The sequence below is a fragment of the Mustela putorius genome, unplaced genomic scaffold (assembly GCF_011764305.1).
Source record: "Mustela putorius furo isolate JIRA1106 unplaced genomic scaffold, ASM1176430v1.1 tig00537227_pilon_pilon_pilon, whole genome shotgun sequence".
Lineage (NCBI taxonomy): Eukaryota > Metazoa > Chordata > Mammalia > Carnivora > Mustelidae > Mustela > Mustela putorius.
In genome coordinates this window covers 14,257,915-14,273,500 of record NW_025422368.1, presented here as the reverse complement: position 1 = coordinate 14,273,500, position 15,586 = coordinate 14,257,915, and the positions used below count along the sequence as shown (strand labels likewise).

General features: G+C 35.8%; 1 protein-coding gene across 3 annotated transcripts in view; it reads left to right on the top strand.

Moving 5' to 3' along the window:
• The window catches only part of LRRK2 (leucine rich repeat kinase 2), a 132,258-nt gene extending 117,434 nt beyond the window's left edge, over positions 1-14,824 (top strand). The window contains exons 44-51 of one of the 3 annotated variants that reach the window (XM_004771843.3): positions 1,301-1,495; positions 2,608-2,801; positions 4,020-4,092; positions 4,819-5,003; positions 9,010-9,162; positions 10,750-10,958; positions 12,962-13,033; positions 13,446-14,824. In XM_004771843.3, the coding sequence (XP_004771900.1) occupies positions 1,301-1,495; positions 2,608-2,801; positions 4,020-4,092; positions 4,819-5,003; positions 9,010-9,162; positions 10,750-10,958; positions 12,962-13,033; positions 13,446-13,567 (1,203 nt within the window). In that variant the 3' untranslated portion in view covers positions 13,568-14,824. The other 2 variants (XM_045073212.1, XM_045073213.1) reach the window with 2 other exon arrangements.
• Positions 14,825-15,586: the final 762 nt, after the last annotated feature.

Below are 15,586 nucleotides of genomic sequence, written 5' to 3'. Positions count from 1 at the left end.
TTCAAATATACTGTATAGTATTGCTAACTTTAGTCCCCATGCTACACACTACATTCCTATCTTATAACGGGAATTTTGTAACTTTTGAACCCCTTCATCCATTTTACCCCCTCCCATACCCTGCCTCTGGCAACCACCAGTCTGTAGTCTGTTTCCTGTATCTAGAAGCTTGTTTGATTTTGTTTATTTTATTTTATTGTATTTTAGTTTCCATGTATAAGTGATACCATACAGTACTTGTCTCTGAGCATTATGCCCTCAAGGTCCATCTATGTTGTCACAAATGGCAGAATTTCCTTCTTATTTATGGCTGAATAATATTCCAGTGTGTGTGTGTGTGTGTGTGTGTGTGTGTGTGTGTACTCACACACAAACATACATATATATCATATTTTCTTTATTCATTGATCCACTGATGGACACTTAGGTTATATCTACGTTTTGGCTGTTAGGAATAATGCTGCAATGAACATGGAGGTGCAGATAACTTTTAAAGATAATGATTTCATTTCCTTTAGGTATATACCCAGAAAGAAGTTCCATGGTAGCTCTGTTCTTGATTTTTTGAGGAACCTGCATGCTGTTTTCCATAGTGGTTGCAGCAATTTACATTCCACCAACAGTGCACTAAGTTTCCTTTTCCTCCACATTCTTGCCAGCACTTCTTACTTCTTGTCTTTTTGATGCTAGCCATTCTGGCAGGTGCGAGGTGATGTCTCCTGGTGGCTGTGTCATGGTTCTAATTCCAGTTTCCTGAGTCCTGGTTCTGTTTCCTTACAGTGGTCCCCACCCACTCCCCTGTCACTCTAGTTCTTTAGTGTTTCAAAGAAAAACATGAAAACAGAATCTAGAAGTGACTTGTGAATTTCATTACCACAGATCAAAAGTTCTTTTCCTTTCGCTTGGCAGAAGGTCTGTTCCATTCATTGGTGGCCTGTGTTCATCTGTAACATGGTGTAGCTCTGCAGTATTGAACTGGGTGAAGAACAGCTCCTGACTGCCAAATTTCTGTTCGGTTGGCACTTTTGAGATTTTCTGTTTTTTTAAGTTACAAAACATACCATACAGACAAAAGAGTCTGTCTTGTGCTTAGTCTAAAAATAAGTATTATTTTAACTTAATTTTATCTGTAGTTTGGATTATTTATCCTTTGCTTGGCTTGCATCTCAGTTGAAGAGGTTTAGATTTTTCTTGATAGAGCTATAGCATGTCGTTCTACATTATGCACAATAATATGATCTTTCAAGAGGACATATGTTAACTTGATATGCATTATTTTGTTATTTTTAAACTTTCTCAGGTCTTTGACATTTTGAATTCAGCTGAGTTAATCTGTCTGATGAGGCATATATCAATACCTAAAAACTTTAGCGTTGAATGCATGGTCGCTACAAATCATAACAGCAAGAATGCAAGCATCTGGCTGGGCTGTGGACACCGTGACAAAGGACAACTCTTATTTCTTGACTTAAATACAGAAAAACAGACTTCTGAGGTAAATTCAAGTGCCCTTTAAGTTACAGATACTTTAAAAAATTTATTTTGTGGATGATGTTAAACCATGTATGAGTGTAAAAAGTTACTTTGGAAGAAATTAAGTGAAAGCAATATAGGAGTATTACTTAGTTTTCTGGTAGAACAAGAGGATTTACATGAAATTAAATAGTCTGTGTTTTGTTTCAAAAGCATAGTATATATGTGTGTCTTAGGTTAGGATCCCTAGAAATAGCCTGAGACAGAGTTTCTTATACAAGTGATTTAAGGAGAGAGTAACTTTTTTTTTTTTAAAGATTTTATTTATTTGACAGAGGGAGAGAGAGATCACAAGCACGCAGAGCAGTAGGCAGAGAGAGAGGTGGGGAAAGCAGGCTCCCTGCTGAGCAGAGAGCCCGATGTAGGGCTTGATCCCAGGACCCTGAAATCATGACCTGAGCTGAAGGCAGAGGCTCAACCCACTGAGCCACCCAGGTGCCCCAAAGGAAAGAGTAACTTTTAAGGAAGTGAAGGAAGACAAAAAGAACAGGGGAAGAAATTCCAAAAAATGTAGTTTCTAAGGAAACTCAGTCTTTAGTCATGAGGAATTCTGGGGTGTGAACAGGAGCACGTGATTGATCTCTCCAGGGAGCCAGTGTTTCATTCCCATGTAGCAGTTGGTCATGACTGAGAAGAAATCTGAACCCAACTTTATAAAATGGATCAATAAATTGTATTAGCAAATATAAGATAATTTTTTAAACTTAAAAAATAACCTAATATTTTGACTGTTGCCTTACTAAATAGATGTTATGCCTAATCATTATTCTTAAAGTTGAACAGTTCCCTCATCTTATTTTGACGGAGTGAGAAATAGTGATACCGAAAAGCAAATTACAATTTTTATTCTAGTTTTTGATGCATTTTAGGTGGGCAAAATTGTTTGCCAGTTAACTCATTTATTGTTGAAAGGTTAAGTAAAATTGTGATTGTTTTTTAAAATTAAGAGCAAGAGAATAAAATGAGTTAAATGTCTGGATGACAATATTTTCATTCTATTCAAATTCTAGTCACTGAAGTTTGAATCAAGTTCTTCAAACTGTGATTTCTTTTTTATTTTTATTTTTTAAACAGGAAGTTATTGATAGTAGAATACTGTGCCTAGCTTTGGTGCCTCTTCCTGCGGAAAAGGAAAGCTGGATAGTTTGTGGGACACAGTCTGGCATGCTCCTGGTCATCAATACCGAAGATGGGGATAAGAGACATACTCTTGGAAAGATGACCGATTCTGTGACTTGCTTGTATTGCAATCCCTTTCCCAAGCAAAGGTGCCATAGTGAATTTGATCTGTGGGAGAAAATTACAAATATTTTTGATGACTGAATTGTGTGGCAAAAACTGCTAATTTTTAACATATTTCTGTGCCTTACCGCTGGTGTTACTTCAGCTCTGGTCTATTTCCTTACCAGCCCTCACATCAGTTTATTTTTCTTTGTAGGTTCTCTTCAGGGATGAGTTTTCCTTTATCCTTTTTTTTTTTTTTAAATTATAAATAGCCTGTTATGTGCTGGTTTAAACATATCAATTCACTATCAAATTGAGAAAATATCCAATAAATGAATGCATAAGTTATTAGTAGGTGACTCAACCATTATTAGTTGCAGGGATCTCATTTCCAAGGAGTTTATCCAAATGGTAGGATTGCAGTTGTGAGTAACGGGTTGATTGCTGTAATAGTTGGGGCAGGATGATTTCCTGGAGTCATTAAGATCATACCCCATGTATTGCTCTGGTTTAAGTCAATACTGGAAAATAAATATTAGAAAAATGTGAAACTCAAGTTTTTGGCAGCTGATATATAAAGTCCACTGGCACTTTTGAAGTTGAAATTATTTGGATATTGTCAAAAATTTCATCAGGTGGCATTTAATTGGTCAGGAAGACTTTATTTAAGATTTTTTTCAATCAGGGACAGAAATTGAACTCAACTCTGCTGAAACAAAAGATGGGAGTGTTTTCAACACTGGGATGAGCTAATGGAAAAATACTGGATGACTTCTTGTGTGGAGGGGGGGGTCCATGTGATTAGGCCATCGTTGTTTGCTAATTGTTGCTATTTTATTTTATTTTTTTTTATTATATTCACTTAGCCAGCATATAGTACATCATAAGTTTTTGATGTAGTGTTCAAATATTCATTAGTTGCATTATTGAAGTGAGGTTCCTACGGTTCCATAGAGACTGGGAGATGCAGCCCTGCCTTTCTTGATGATTACATTTCAAAAGGAAGCCTCCTCGTTCCGGAGAGAGACATGCCTGAGCCTTAAAACTGATAAGAGGCTGGGAGGATTTGTATCTCAAATCCGCAGAGAAATAATTTACAATTGTTAAGTTTTCTAAATAAATACCCAAAGAAAAGAGAGGTCAGGGATCCATAATCACATAGAAACCTGTCTAAAGTTTAGTCAGCCTGGAGGGGAATGTAACAGCCATCTTGGTCAGTATCAGCATTATTTTTATAACAATATTGACATTTTTTCTTTCAGCAAGCAAAAAAACTTTCTTCTGGTGGGAACTGCTGATGGCAATTTAGCCATTTTTGAAGATAAAACTGTTAAGGTAAATGTTGAATCCGTTCTACATCAAAAAATTTTTAAGTTTTTTATTTTATATATGCTTATTTCCACCCCTCTTTTAAGTGATGTAAACTCCCTAAGAGCAAGGATCATAAATCTTGCTTTTCATCTTCTTATTTTCCTAAAGTCTTGCATAAAAATAGATCCTCTATAAATACTTGTTGACTGACTACATTTTATATGAATAAACTAAAGATAAAATGATAAATGAGATCTGATTTAAAATGTTAAAAGAAAGTAATTCTATTTTTATATAAATGAAGTGATAATTCCTTATAAATATATGTGGGGAAAAATCTGGTTTGTCACAAACTTTTTCTTTAGTCTGGAAGAGATCATTTAACTTTCTGTTTTTCAGATTCTCATTTATCAGTAAACACTTGTTCTTTCCTCCATGGAGGCATCTGTGATTCCATCTATTTATCCAATATCCTACCCATTTATACTCCTTATTATAAAAAAGCTGATTACCTAAGGAGAGACAAACTAGTAGGGCGTAATCCCTGGGTTATTTCCTGTACAGAAATTGGTCTGCATTCTACTTGAATCGTGTTTTCATAAATCCTTTGAAAAATGTATTTTGAATTTTTATTTTAAGATCTCTAGCCATTTACAATGGAAAAGTGGCTTTTAGAAAGTGCAGCAGATTTTACAGCCTTTCATTTCGCAGATACTCAGTTGGTTGAATGTGTTTCTCTTCTTGGCAAAGTGTAAAGGAGCCGCTCCTTTGAAGATACTAAATATAGGAAATGTCAGTACTCCACTGATGTGTTTGAGTGAATCCATGAATTCAGCTGAAAAAAACATCGTGTGGGGAGGATGTGGCACAAAACTTTTCTCGTTTTCTGATGATTTCACCATTCAGAAGCTCATTGAGACCAAGACACATCAGCTGTAAGTTATTTCTAGCTATACAATTAATTTACCACTTTAAATTCATGTTTATTTCTTATGCTTGTATCAATAATGCTGTTGCCATCTAAGCAAAAACTTTTGATATGCATTATTTATTTTTCTATTAAAGACATCACCCAGCCTCATCACATTTGGGATAAAATAGGAACAGCCATGATAATCTTAGTAGTACTAATCAATCTAAATTTTTAACAATTTCATTATCTCTGTATCAAATTAAACATGAATTTGATAGACAATAAACAGTTTTTTACTTCATCTGTGGGTGTTACATATGCGTTTAGGATAACTTCCATTAAGTGTTGATTGTAAGAAACCTATATCTCGGGAACAAAGTCATGTCTAGATTTGATAATTACACCGATGTCCTCTCTACAGCAGAGTTGGTGATAACCACTTTCAAGTGAAAATAAAATAACTATAAACCTTGTCCCAATTTGTTGTTTCAAATTTTAGAGTTTTATTTTAATAAAATAATTGCACTTGGTTCTTATTTATTACCTTCGCCAGGGAGAAACAGCATAGATTGGTGGGTAACAGCATAAATCCTAGTTCAAATATTGGTTTTGCCATGTGTTGAATATGTAAACTTGGGCAAGAACTTCTTAAATACCCAGTCTTCTCTAGCCTGAGAATTATAGTATGTCCTAACTCCAGGGGATGTTTGTAAGACTAGGTAAAATATTAATATAAGGAGCTAACATAATGCCCAGCACTTGGAAAGCTCTCAATAAATATTAGTTATGATTATTATTAGCTTTGAGTCACAAATCCCTATCTTGGAATATCCTGGTTTCTCAATCTCCATCCAGTTGCCCCAGACTAAAATTCCTGGAGTAATCCTTGACTCCTTTGTCCACTTACCTCTCCTTCTAATTGACTCTCATAAGCTTGTATTTCTCAGTTTTCCTACTTCTGCTTCCGCGGACCAGGCTGTCATCCATCATCGATGGCCATGTTAATAACAGCATCTTTCTAACCAGTTCTCAACCTCCTGTTCTGCCCCCTTCAGTCCATTCACAACACTGCAGGCAGAGGGGCTCTTCTAATGTGCAAATCAATCTGAAATCAGTCTCTTGCTTAAACCACCCCCTGCACATACACACTCCCCGTCACACGTGTCCCATTGTCTTTTACATGACTTTCAAATTTCTTTTTTTTAATTTATTTTTTATTTATTTTCAGCATAATAGTATTCATTATTTTTGCACCACACCCAGTGCTCCATGCAATCCGTGCCCTTTATAATACCCACCAGCTGGTAGCCCGACCTCCCACTCCCCACCCCTTCAAAACCCTCAGATTGTTTTCCAGAGTCCATAGTCTCTCATGGTTCACCTTCCCTTCCAATTTCCCCCAACTCCCTTCTCCTCTCTATCTCCCCATGTCTTCCATGCTATTTGTTATGCTCCACAAATAAGTGAAACCATAATTGACTCTCTCTGCTTGACTTATTTCACTCAGCATAATCTCTTCTAGTCCCGTCCATGTTGCTACAGAAGTTGGGTATTCGTCCTTTCTGATGGAGGCATAATACTCCATACTGTATATGGACTACATCTTCCTATCCATTCGTCCGTTGAAAGGCATCTTGGTTCTTTCCACAGTTTGGCGACCATGGCCATTGCTGCTATAAACATTGGGGTACAGATGGCCTTTCTTTTCACTACATCTGTATCTTTGGGGTAAACACCCAGTAGTGCAATTGCAGGGTCATAAGGAAGTTCTATTTTTAATTTCTTGAGGAATCTCCACACTGTTCTCCAAAGAGGCTGCACCAACTTGCATTCCCACCAACAGTGGAAGAGGGTTCCCCTTTCTCCACATCCCCTCCAACACATGTTGTTTCCTATCTTGCTAATTTTGGCCATTCTAACTGGGGACTTTCAAATTTCTTAAGACTCTATAAGGTGCTCGCTTCCCTCTCTAAATTAATGTTTTGCAGCCTCCTCGCCCTCTGAGCTTTAGCCAAACTGAAATCATCTCAGTTCTCAAAGACAGCCTGTTCCTTTTACCCCTGGCCTCTGAAGGTGGTTCTCCCTCTCTTGTATGATGACTGTGTTCCCTGCTGGTTTTAATTCAGATGTCACTTCCTCTGAGGGGTGGTCTAGGATTCCCCCTGCGCAGGTTCGGTGCCTTGGGTTTGTTCTCCCATGGCAGCTCTCATTTCCCTTCACAACAGCTCTCACACGCTGTTAAACAAGAAGTTTCAAAATGCTTTCTTAATAAGACTAGACCCACTGGTTCTCAGCATTGGCCCCACTTAGAAACCATGAAGTAGCTGAAAATAACCTTCTGCCTGAGACTCACCTCAGACCAATTAAATCCGAAGAATGCATCATGGAGTGGGGCCCACGAGTCAGTATTTTTCTTTTCAAGCTCTCAGGTGTTTCTGAAGTAGAGTTGGGGTTCAGATACACTGCTGTATATTGTAGATTCTTGTGGGTGAGAATTTTTGTTTTCCGTCCTGTTCACAGATTCGTTTCCTAGTGTGTGGTAAATGTTTGGATAAGTTTATTCTCATTCTGGAACTTACACTCCTAACCAGCCTAAACAAGCCTGAAAAAAATATTTTTAAAAGATTTTATTTATTTATTTGACAGAGAGAGATTACAAGTAGACAGAGAGGCAGGCAGAGAGAGAGGAGGAAGCAGGGTCCCTGCTGAGCAGAGAGCCTGGCTTGATTCCAGGACCCTGGGATCATGACCTGAGCCAGAGGCAGAGGCAGAGGCAGAGGCAGAGGCTTTAACCCTCTGAGCCACCCAGGCACCCCCAAGCCTGAAAATATTTAAAAAGAAGGGCTCCCAGGTTTTTTTTTTTTTTTTTAAACTTATTTCATAGAGCATGTTATGAGATCATGGGTATCGACCCTCTATAATTCCATGTGAGATTTGGAGTATAAATGCTTTACCAGACAGAACCTCTCTGTTCATCTCCCAAAAGAGATTTCATAGACACATGTAAATACTTTCTTCTCAGTTGCCTTGGTCTCTCTCCTGGCTAAGCAGTTACCACATCGCTAATTAGATGCTGCTTCATCCTCACCACCCTCCTTACTGTCATCCGTGCTCACTGACAGAGGCGTGATGGGTAGTGAAGGATGATGTGGCCTCTGAAGCCACAGGCCTCCAAGGCCTTGTGTAGAGTCCTGCTTCTGTACCATGCCAGTCATGTGGCCTCCAGCAAGTTATTTAGCATTTGTAAGCTTTCTATAATTACAAACATTGAGATCTGTAATGTTTGCTAAGATTTTTATTGAGGATCAAATAGGATAACACACAAAAGTATTTTATAAATTCTAAAATTCTCTGGAATATTTGGATTAGTTTGAGCTGTCTTCAAGGATTGCCTAAAATGTAGTGGCTCTCTGGCAACACATGTTTTTGCTTCCCTTGCCAGGACAAGAAAGACAGAGGAAAGAAATCTTCCTGCCCTATGATGAACTGAAGATTTTTTACACCCTGTGATACTTTTGTGTCATTTATCTGATGGAATTGAAACTTTAACCATTTTTACTTTTTCATGACTTTTCATTCCTCTGTTACTTCATTCTTCATCCATCCATCCTTCTATCCAGCCGCTTAACAAACTGCCTACTTTTGTTAACCAGGCATTTTTCTAGATAGATACTTACCCATCTATCTACTAGATAGATAGGTACTTGGTGACTCTTTACTGGATTGGAGTTATATAGAAAATACATGGTGCTTATCCTTAAGAAATCACAGTTACAATCTAGTATCAGGGATACAGTAATTAATAAATACAATTTTACATTTAATAAGCTCTATCGTATTACAGCTAGTACTGGTGTGGGAAAGGGAATGACTGGTGTATTTTGATAGGTCAGGGATGAATTCCAGAAAAGCTGACATTTAGGTTAGGCCTCAAGGGCTAGCTAGGAGCTTGCCATGAAGATAGAGCCTATGGTAGCCAATCTGTTTGCAAGAAATGAATAGTAGTGACACTCTCTCTTTCCCTCTAGGTTTTCTTATGCAGCTTTCAGTGATTCCAACATCATAGCAGTGGTGGTAGACACGGCTCTCTACGTTGCTAAGAAGAATAGCCCATTTGTGGAAGTACGGGATAAGAAAACTGAAAAACTCTGTGAACTAATAGACTGTGTGCACTTTTTAAAGTAAATTATTTTTTTAATTGTATTTTATTGTGGAAAGAATACAATGTTGACACTGACCCTCTTAACAAATTTTTAGGTGTACAACATATTGTTGACTATAGGTACGATGTCATTGGTTCTTTATTTTATGCTTGTATGAGCTGTCTTTACAGAGAGAGGTCTCTCACAGAGAATGGAAGTATGGCTAATTATACTTTGTTTTTGCCTCTAACTAGAAAACTAACAAAAACTCAGAAACCAAATTGTTAATGCTTTTTAGCACCATCTCTTAACATCTAGCAAATTGCATTTTGGAAAAAAAAAAGGAACATAATATTTATGGTTTCTTCAAGGTATTACAAAGAATATTCTCTAATGAAAAAATAGTACATTACTGAAAGTGATCATATTGGGTTCACGGATGATGGTACATCTAGTTGTGTTACAGTATTGATGTTTATTACATTTTTAAAGGATTTTTAATTTTTTACTTTAGAGGAAGAGAGAGAGGGGGAACAAGCAGAGGGGCAGAGGGAGAGAATCCCAGACTGACTCCTCGCTGAATGCAGAGCCCAACACAGGGCTTGATCTTATGACCTGGGATCATGACCTGAGCAGAAACCAGGCATTGGTTGCTTAACCAACTGAGCCACCCAGGCAGCTCTCAAAGTTATAATTATCCTATAGGTGCAAGGATACTTTGCTCTAAAGATAAAGTTACAAAACAATTTTAAAAATTGGGGGATAACCTACTGGACTGACCAGTGCACTAGCTACCTAAGGACAAAGGGTTAAGACCACACCTGACAGCCAGTTCTTAGTCTGATCCAGGATGTTAGACATAAATCTCAGACTCTAAATCAAACACCTCTTTTGTGTGCTGCTGCTGGGAAATGGGAGCCTTATTTTCTAGCCACTTTATATTTTTTCTTTTGTTTTGTTTTTACCATGTAGATTTTTTATACCCTGGAGAATGTTTAGATTATACCCTATATCTAGAAAATGACACTTCAAAGTTTACTTGCCTAGAATCTTTTCATTTTTCACTGGTTGGTAAGGAGATATATATTCTGAAATGCTGGGAATTCCTCTTACTTCTTAAAGGTCTAAAAGTATTAGAGTTCTTTTATTTCTGGACACTTCATTTTTGTCAGAGTTATTCATTGGCTCAGGGAAGAATTTAGTGGTTGGTATTGGTATCTTTTACATGTAAATTACTAAAATTTAATTTTCCTTTATAACTTTTAGAGTTCATGGAAACCTTTTGAAAATAACTTTCTATTTATATTGGGCAAATTTATTCTTTTTTAAAACTGAATTACATAGGCTTGCTATTTATAAAAATTATATCCATTTAATGTACTTCAGAATTTCTTGAAGTTAAGGGGCTATTGTGTTATCTTTGATAATGTGTTTCAAGTAGGGAAGCTACTTCAGCATTCTGTATTTTGCAAAACTAGTTTTGTAGAATTTTAATGGTATATAACATATACTGTCATGTATTCATAATTCAAGATGCTATCTGTAGTGTGTATATATAGGTATACATCTGTTTTCTCTCTTAATTGTTGATAAAACTATGAATGTATACTTTCTTTATGGTTTTAGAGAGGAAATGGTAAAAGTAAATGCAGAATCAAAACACAAACTGTCTTATACTGGGAGGGTGAAAACCCTGTGCCTCCAGAAGAACACTGCTCTCTGGATAGGAACTGGAGGAGGCCATATTTTACTCCTTGATCTTTCAACTCGTCGAATTATACGTATAATTCAGAATTTCTGTGACTCTGTCAGAGTCATGATGACAGCACAGTTAGGTAAGTTTCTTTCCTTTAGATCTTTTCCCATATTGTTTGAGATGATAAAAATACGCTTTTATTTTTAATTTTTCTTTCACTTTCCAATGTCATTTCAAGTGTCTTGGAAGGTCACATAATGAAACAGGAATGGGAGACATTTTGAATGGGGCCATTTAAAAAATGGAGAGAGTAGATGCTCCCAGTCCCACAGAGAATCAGGTTATTGCAGCCGAGCACTGAATTTGCATCTTACTTTCTATACCTAAGGCAAAAAGAGGAAATAGATGTTAAGTATTTTTAAATTTTAACCAAAGATAGTAAAGGAAACGTCTGTTTTGACCAGTTTATGCTTCCCACCCTTGTTAAATTTGGTTTTTCATTCTATAAGCAAATCTGTATTCTTGTAACAATATATGCTGAACTCTGCAATGTGTGAGTATTAACAATCATGATGTTTTAAGCAAACTTTGTCTTTTCTTTCTCTTTAAATACGAAGAAGTCATAACAGCACGTGATTATATTTTCTACATAAATACATTCCATTTTTTTCTTTTAACCAATTATTTGGTTTAGAGAATAGTATTAGCATATATGCAAAGTTGACCTAAAATAACAATGAAATTAAGTTCTGCAAAACTAGAGTTAATGTAACTAGGGAAGAGGTCAGAATGTGTTTGACAGGTGAAGAGAATAGTAAATTCCTCTAACAGGAATACATTAAGAAGAGACAAATGTTTCTCCTTACTCTTACCCAGTTTTTAATGAATGGATTTTGGAGCTGGACAGAAGGAGTTAGACTAGATGCGGTGAGTGATTGGTTCGCTATCAGGATACATGTCCCCACAAGCAGAGCAGTAGGTCTCTAGTGGATTGTCTCTCTAGTTTTATTCTACCAAGGTTGTTCCAACCTCTCATTTAATTTCTATGTACTTTAGGACCCAAGTGGTTGTTCCTTACTGACATTATGTGGATTTCAGTGAGTTTAATTGATTTTTAAAGATAAATTTAAACAGACGCTACGAGGTGTGGCAGGCGCAAAGTGGCTTCACCTCACCTTTCTGGCTTCTGCTAGTTACCACATTCCTCTGCACTTTCTGCTCTATTATATTTTCAGTCCCTCTGAAATACCATGCTTCATACTGCCTCAGGGTTTTTCATGAGCTGTTTTGTTCTTTGCTTATTTGATTTAAGTTAATGTCGTTAACTAAGCCAAGAAGATAGACTAAATTAACTCTTTCTTCAAAATGGCAGTTCATGTCTCAAAGCCCCTGAGAAGTCAGTACTGATGAGGTCAAACTTCTCTTTTTGGGGTCCTGGATCTTTTTCATTAATGTCAGTCTCCTCACTAGAACGAATACTCCATATGGGTTGGGTTTGCATGTCTTTGTTTGCCCTTTTACTGCTAGTGCTCAGCTAGGGCTTCTTAGTGAATGACTTGAGAAGGAAGTATTGTTCTGTGACAGACTTTCAGTATATCCATCCTTCCAATTCTTTATCCAAATGTTTCACATTTGACTAGTCCCAAAGCACCTTCATGCACATAATCTCATTTAATTATATAACTTGGGCTGTATAAACATTCAACCCAGTTTTCTTTTTTTTTAAGATTTTATTTATTTATTTGATAGAGCGAGATCACAAGTAGGCAGAGAGTCAGGCAGAGAGAGAGAGGAGGAAGCAGGCTCCCCACCAAGCAGAGAGCCCGATGCGGGGCTCGATCCCAGGACCCTGAGATCATGACCTGAGCCGAAGGCAGAGGCTTAACCCACTGAGCCACCCAGGTGCCCTCAACCCAGTTTTCAAAGGTTAAATTATTTTCTCAGATTGACACAATTCCTAAAAATTGTAGCAAGGAATGGGTCACAAATTTTCTAACATTAAATAATTGCTAGTCTTGGAGTGTTTTTATTTAATATAATTGATGTGTCTCCAAAAGTAGAATTAAAAAAGTAAGTTCCAAGGACATTTTAAAGTCCAACTTGTTATATTGATTTAACAGAAGACTCATGTTTTTTTTAAAGGAAGTCTTAAAAATGTCATGCTGGTTTTGGGGTATATTCGGAAAAGTACTGAAAGTTCACAACATCAAAAAGGTAATGTTTAATAAGATACTCTATTCCAAACTCAGTGCAGTGACATCAATGATTATAATTAATATTATGTGTGCTACACATTTAAAAAAAATATAACATATGCTATAATACGTCAGTATTTTTGATGGCTTGAACAGTGTTGGAATAAATAATTTCTTTCAGAAAATGAAATGTTAGATTATTAAAGGACCACACTCTTTTTAACATATAGTAGTTTCTGTAAGATATTTAAAATATTTTCCAAATGGACTTTCTTATAAATAGCAGTAATTTCGTACATTGTTTTTAGCTGTATTTATATATATATTTGTCCAAGACAACTAAATGTAAGTGAACAAAGTAGAAATAAAATAAAAATGCTTTATGGCCAATCTTTGAAAACTGGTTTCATTTTTTTTTTTTTCTTTTGTAGAAATACAATCTTGTTTGTCTGTTTGGGACATCAATCTTCCACATGAAGTGCAAAACTTAGAAAAACATATTGAAGTGAGAAAAGAATTAGCTGAAAAAATGAGAAGAGTATCTGTTGAATAAGAGAGAGATTTAAAAATGTTTACATGTGAAAAGGGTACTTCCACTTTTTGAAATAGCTCGTGTGTGTGTATATATATATATATATGAAGGAATATTTATATATTTTATTTTAAATATAAATATGTGTAAAAATAATTATCAGTGAAAATATGTTTTGAAGAACTATTTAAAATATCTTTATATTTCCTACACATCCTAATTAATTTTGTGAATTAATTAATGAAAAGAAAAGTAAAATGTACATAATTGCAGGACTCATACCAAAATTTACAAAGTGATTAATTTTATTGTTGTCCATAAGGAAAGTAAACATTATTTAAAATTCTGCGCTTAAACAACACTGTTGTTTGATTACTTTTTAGGTGTTCTGCAAAGTAGAATAAAACTATTAGGACCGTTTCACATGTAATACATTCCTTCTTAGATTGCTTTTAAATGCAGTTATCGCATATGCTTGTAAACTGTCAATGAATTTTCACTAATAAAGCCATTTATTGGGATGTGCGTTCTCTTCATTGCTGATTCAAACAATGCATTTCATGCAACTTCCTTCCATATGAAAGAAAATGTGCCGATGAGAAAATGTAACATATTGTTCTCATATCCAGGAAAGACACACTTTCCACACTTTCTCTTTTCCTAATTTCACAATTCTAACTTTGGATGTGGATACCCTGAAATTTGTATAATTGGTGTAAATACAATGTTCAGTCTTTCAGTGATATTTTTTATGTTTTAATTTGGAATCTCAGTGGTTACTTATTCCTAATCTCTCCTCTAACACTTCTACCTATCTTCTTCCTAAATTTGTGACTCTGCAAATCCTGCATCGCTCAGGTAAAAAAAACCACATTTCCAGAATTAACAGGATTCCACAACTCCCATCAAAACCATGGGGGCAAGTTTCTAACACTTTAGCTTACTGAAGAAGAAAGGAGAGTCAGCCTGTGATGGGTAGAATACTTGCTAATCTAATCTCTAAATTATACCTAAGTTGTTTAAATATCTTCCTATTCATAATTTGAGACAATTCCCTGTAATAGATAACCAGTCCATTTAATATTCTCAGAACTGACTGATGTTGTACTATAAGATGATTTTTAAAATAATGGAGGAGTTTATTCCTGTGATATTTCTCATTGTTACTTTGTATTTACTGCAATTTTTTACAGAGATAATTATGAAGAAATATGTAAATGAACATTGTATTTAAATGGACTAATAAAGATTTTCAAAGCATGTTTAAGAATTTTAAAACTTTGTGATGTTTTATTTTTCACATATAAGTCTACAGATAATCTGTCTAATGTGAAATTTTGTATTAATGTGTGTTTGGGATATATGGAAAATGCAAACTCAAGTTTTCTCTTGAGGGTTTATTTAGTTTTCTATAGAACACAAAATTTTCAGGATCCCAAGGATAAAACCTGATAGGCCTGATATATTTCATATTCAAGTATTCGTGAAAATTTTTCTAAAAGGATTGTTCACTCTTGAGTACTGAAAAAAAATGACTTCAAAAAAATTATTAAAAAAAATTGACAGTCATTTTAAGTTTTTCCTGGCTAGAAGCCTTAAATAAGCTACTAATCCTTATAAAAGCAAAAGCATTTACCTTAATAGAAAATATTTTGGGGAGGATGTTTAAATTTAAAAAGGAAGCCCCAGGAGTCTAATTCTGGAAAGCACTATGGATTATATGTGGACTACTTTAAGTAAAATTCATCTTACTTTTCATCAGGACTGTGATATAAATTGATGAAACAAGCAAAAGTAGCAAAATTTTTTTGAGAGCTTTCCTAAATTGAAGATACTGAGGGTAGGTCATCTCGAAAAAACCCCTGGCAGCTTTGCATCCTTATGTAATCCATCACTGTGGGAGAGCTCAACACCTACCTTGGGAAACTGAATGCTTTTGGTTTTCATGGACACCCATCAGCTATACAGTAAAATCTTAAACTGTGCCAACTCGGGGGAAATTGAAATTTTCATTCCCCAACTGGCCATCTCCCCAGATTT